Source organism: Lipotes vexillifer, unplaced genomic scaffold (assembly GCF_000442215.2).
Source record: "Lipotes vexillifer unplaced genomic scaffold, Lipotes_vexillifer_v1.1 scaffold823, whole genome shotgun sequence".
Taxonomy (NCBI): Eukaryota; Metazoa; Chordata; class Mammalia; order Artiodactyla; family Lipotidae; genus Lipotes; species Lipotes vexillifer.
The window spans coordinates 65,654-70,407 of record NW_006772547.1 but is presented as its reverse complement, the minus strand read 5'-3'; the positions used below and the strand labels follow the sequence as shown (position 1 = coordinate 70,407).

The following is a 4,754-nucleotide window of genomic DNA, read 5'->3' as shown; positions in this document are numbered from 1 at the left end:
CGGGCCTCTCACTGTTGTGGCCTTTCCCGTTGCGGAGCACAGGCTCCGGACGCGCAGGCTCAGCGGCCATGGCTCACGGGCCCAGCTGCTCCACGGCATGCGGGATCCTCCCGGACCGGGGCACGAACCCGTGTCCCCTGCATTGGCAGGTGGACTCTCAACCACTGCGCCACCAGGGAAGCCCGGTGGTCATTTTTTTTTAAGATGATCATTTTTTAAATGGCTGAATTCCCCCCAACCTGCCCCCAAACTAAACACTAAGTTTAGTTTTCAGTCCTCTTTTGGATATAAATAAATGCATCTCTTCTTGGACTTAGGCAAATATCTTGACACATTCAGTTCTGGTGATTTCTTAAGTGATTTGAAAGTCCATTGCTTGGGAGGAAATTCCACCACACATTCATGCTTCTAATAAGCTGGAGATTTTTGTTTGTTTTTGCAAATGCTTGCCCCTACTTTGCAACGATTTTCTGTTTGTAGTTGTGAAGAACCAAGGTGGGAAGCAATACAACAGATGGAGTAGTTGGTATAAGTATATACCAGAAGCCTAATGGTGGCAAGTTTTATTAATCAGAATAATACTTGGTTATATAAGTGACTGATGCTAAATAAATTCTGATTATTTTTTATTAGATAATTTCTCACCTATAGACTTAAACTGTCAGCTTGGTAGTGTCTATTAGTTAAACTTTGTAAAAAAAAAAAATATATATATATATGTATTCTTGTTTTTCCATTGTATGCAAATTGAAAGAAAAAGATGTACCATTTCTCTGTTGTATGTTGGATTATGTAGGAAATGTTTGTGAACAATTCAAAAAAAGATGAAAAAAGTTCCTGTGGATGTTTTGTGTAGTATCTTGGCATTTGTATTGATAGTTAAAAGTTCACTTCCAAATAAAACTCCCATAATGCTAGATTTGATGTGTGCCCAATTTGAACAAGGGTTGATTGACACCTGCAAAATTTGTTAAAACATTCCTCTTGTAAGGAAATATAATAATCTTAAATTATATATAAAAAAAAGAACAAAAGGTAAGCTTAAGCCACTGACTGAGCTGAATGGAGGTAGAATGTATTTTAATTTAGAAACCTGGTCTTACCTTTACAGAGTCGGCATGAATATATTGCTCACCTCAAGGACCAGTTGCAAGAGATGAAGGCAAAAACCAACATGGAGAATCGCTATATGAAGAGAAACACGGAGCTGCAGATTTCCCAGACCCAGAAAAAATGTAGCAAAACAGAGGAGCTCTTGCTGGAAGAGATTGAGGTAATCACTGTTAATTAGGAATGAATCAGGTAGCTGGCAGTCAAGCTGTCGCTCCTGATTTGCCTCAGCTGACAAAGGAGAGCGAGGGAGACTTTCCCAATCTTTGCTCTCTCTCTCCAGCAACACTAACATTTGAGGTTAAAAACAAAAAAAGAATGAGGACTTGCTTTTTTGCAGGCAGAGATTCTGATAGGCTGTAGCTTACCTCTCCTGGTTTTTTGTAATGACTTTGAAAATTGGTTGTACTTTCTTCTCTTGGTCACTTTATCCTTACTTTATGAAACCACTTGCCATTTCTCCTGGTAATTATAGGGAGAGGGCAAAACAAGATGTTCAGTAACTGCAGGTTTTTGCTGCTACTTTTCTCACTCAACCAGTATCTTTCATCCCTCCATTAAGAAATACAAAATCTAGAGGGCTGAACTTCATGCAAACCTACATTTACAGAAATGAGAAGTCACAGTGAAAAATATCAGGAGAAAGAAACAAGGGTAGACCCTCATTAGAGGAGGAAGACTAAATGGCTAAAAGAACAAGAGGTCGGCGAGAAGGAGCAAACATCAGTAGAACGTGTATCACCTGTGTGCAGGAGGCGACTCCTTTCTCTGACTTATTTGAAAGCTTACTTCCCAAGTGTGGCTTAAGACTATGACAACAAACTTTTTTCTTGCACTCTGGAATTTCCTTCTGTAGGCCTGAGAAGCTTGTGCCCTTGAAGCATTGTTTCTCTCCTTAAATGGACACCAGTTTCCAGGCCACAGGATTATGGCCCTTTTGCTCTGGGCAGTTGCCTGTGTCTAGCACAGTGCCAGACATGGCTCAGCCATGTTGTGAACATGAATTGAGTTGAAGGGAACGGAATTGTTGCTCTGGAGCAATATCTCGGAATCTTAGGATCCCAGCTGGTAGAGAAGACCAGTACTACTGTCACAGCTACACCCCTGATCTTGAGAACTCACTTCCAGCCCCATTGGGAAGAATTCCTGACATTGGTTTGTTGTTCTCACAGAAACTAAGGCTGAAAACTGAAGAAGAGAACCGGATTCATGCAGAGATTGAAATATTCCTTAGAAAGGAGCAGCAGGTGGGTCCCCAAAACTTTCTTATCCTCTGACATGTTTGTGTCCTGCTTATAAAATACCAAGGACAGCAAAAAAAATTTAAGGAAAGAAAAATCAACCATAATTCTACCAGCCTAATAAATGAGCTGTATAGCCCACTTTTCTTTAAAAGTTATCCATCTGGATAAATATTTTATAAAGCTGTAATTTGAGTACAGGTAAAATTTTGTCTTCTACTTTTATCATTTAGCACTATATAAGAAACTTTTCTTGTTCCTATATTGCTTCATAGTCATAATTTAAAACTAAAATTTCCTGATTTCTTAAAATTATAAAAATAGCATATTCTTAGTTGAGGGAAGATTTTTTTAAAATTGCCAATTGGGGACTTCCCTGGTGGCGCAGTGGTTAAGAATCCGCCTGCCAATGCAGGGGACACGGGTTCGGGCCCTGGTCTGGGAAGATCCTACGTACCGTGGAGCAACTAAGCCCATGTGCCACAACTACTGAGCCCACATTGCCACAACTACTGAAGCCCGCACGCCTAGAGCGTGCTCCGCAACAAGAGAAGCCACTGTAATGAGAAGCCTGTGCACCACAATGAAGAGTAGCCCCCACTCACCACAACTAGAGAAAGCCTGCATGTAGCAATGAAGACCCAACATAGCCAAAAATAAATATTAATTAATTAAAAAAAATTGCCAGTTGGTTTTTTACTCATTTTTCCGTTTTATTACAGTCTCTTCATAAAATAATTTTAAGTGGTTTTATAATGTTCCATTGAATGGTTATTCCATAATTTGTTACTTTTTTGTTTTGGATATTTAGGTTATTTCCAAAGTTTCATTATTATAAATAATTCAGTAATGAAAGCTTTGCCCAAATAACTGTTTTATTCATTGCAATTACTTACTAAAAGTAAATCTGAAACATGAGATTATTAATTCAGAGAGTCTGTTATTTTGTGACTTTTGATAAATAATGCTAGTACTTTCTATTTTACACTGACATCAGCAATTTATGCAAGCACTAATTTCAAGGTATCCTCATAGAACTAGCCGCATTTTGTTTTTTTTTTTTTTTTTTTTTTTTTTTTTACTTGCAGTATCTGGCTTTAATGAATTTGAACACAAGGCACAGTTTTCCAGGTGTATGTAAATATATGTCCATTTTAAAATTGCTTTTTGCTTCTTCCATCTCTAATTCTTTTGGACAGGAATGAAAGAATGTTTAAATTCTTTCTTATTCAAGCAAGAACTTCTTTAGCCTAATAGTCTTTTGTTGCCTCCTAGATCTTGGTGAGTTTTCTGTGGTTAAATGATGCTTTTAATTTCTGTATCAACACAAACTGTCTTTGTTGGTTTCTCCAAAATAGTATTTTCTTCCTCTAGTGTGTCATTACAGTCCCTTTTGGCTTTTGTTTCTTCCTCAGGGAATAAATGTGGGTGCTCCGTGCATCCCCAGCATACAAAATGCTGGATCCGGGATTCTAATCCTTGGCATTTAGGACGATCCATTAGGGGCTTATAAGTGCGCATTTTCATTCCTTCTACAAAGGCACTGGTCTGCTTTATGACAGAGGGCTTAACATTCCTCAATTCTATCACTCCATCCATCTTTGGTCCTGTCCCACAGGGTACTGCAATATTTTAGATCTTTTTAAAAGTCTACTAATTTAATGAATTGTCTTATTTTGCATTTTTTTGCTTACTAATAGAATTGACCATTTTTCCATGTATTTATTTACTTATTTTATTTCTTCTTGTGTGAATTGTATGTGACTGAATGGTTTTAATTAGTATTTCCAATACTAATAACAAACCAAGCTGAATGGAACCTTTCAAAATATCCCTGTTGGATGAATAAGGGAAAAAATTCCAGCTTACTCATGATATAGCTTGCCTTTGAGAAACTGGATGAATTTTCAGCAAATAATTCTAAATCTGTGGTTAAAGAAAATAATTTCTAGATGCTATCTCACAGGCCTTCACTGAAAAATATATCAGTAGGCTATTAAAACCTGTACCCCTGTAATTTCAGGATTATGTATCATGTTACCTGTTTCAAATGTTACAATTATAGCAGGTATTTGATAACAATCAGATGAGTGGGTGGATAAATGGATGTTGGATGCATGAAGTTAGTGTTCTTCACATCTTCAGCCTAATAACACAAGTGATACACAGATACTTTTTAATGAAAAATTGGAAACAGTACAGAAATACATAGATTTTCAAAAAGCGAAAGCTTTCTTAATCATTCCTCTTTCCAAAGATTTCTTCCATATTCTTTTCCTTTCATGTACATATTTGTGTATGTACCTAAATACTTGTTTTTAGTATTTATTTATATATATATTTTTTACATAAATGGGATCATACTATATGTGTTTTTCCAGACTCAGTTTTTTTTTTTTTCTT

The 4,754-nt window shown here is 37.0% G+C and overlaps 1 protein-coding gene across 1 annotated transcript in view; it reads left to right on the top strand.

The window, feature by feature from the left end:
• DRC9 (dynein regulatory complex subunit 9) overlaps positions 1–4,754 on the top strand; it is a 43,723-nt gene that overhangs the window by 26,633 nt on the left and 12,336 nt on the right. The window contains exons 7-8 of the mRNA XM_007447594.1: positions 1,112–1,273; positions 2,283–2,357. Of these exons, the coding sequence (XP_007447656.1) occupies positions 1,112–1,273; positions 2,283–2,357 (237 nt within the window). The remainder of the gene's footprint in view (positions 1–1,111; positions 1,274–2,282; positions 2,358–4,754) is intronic.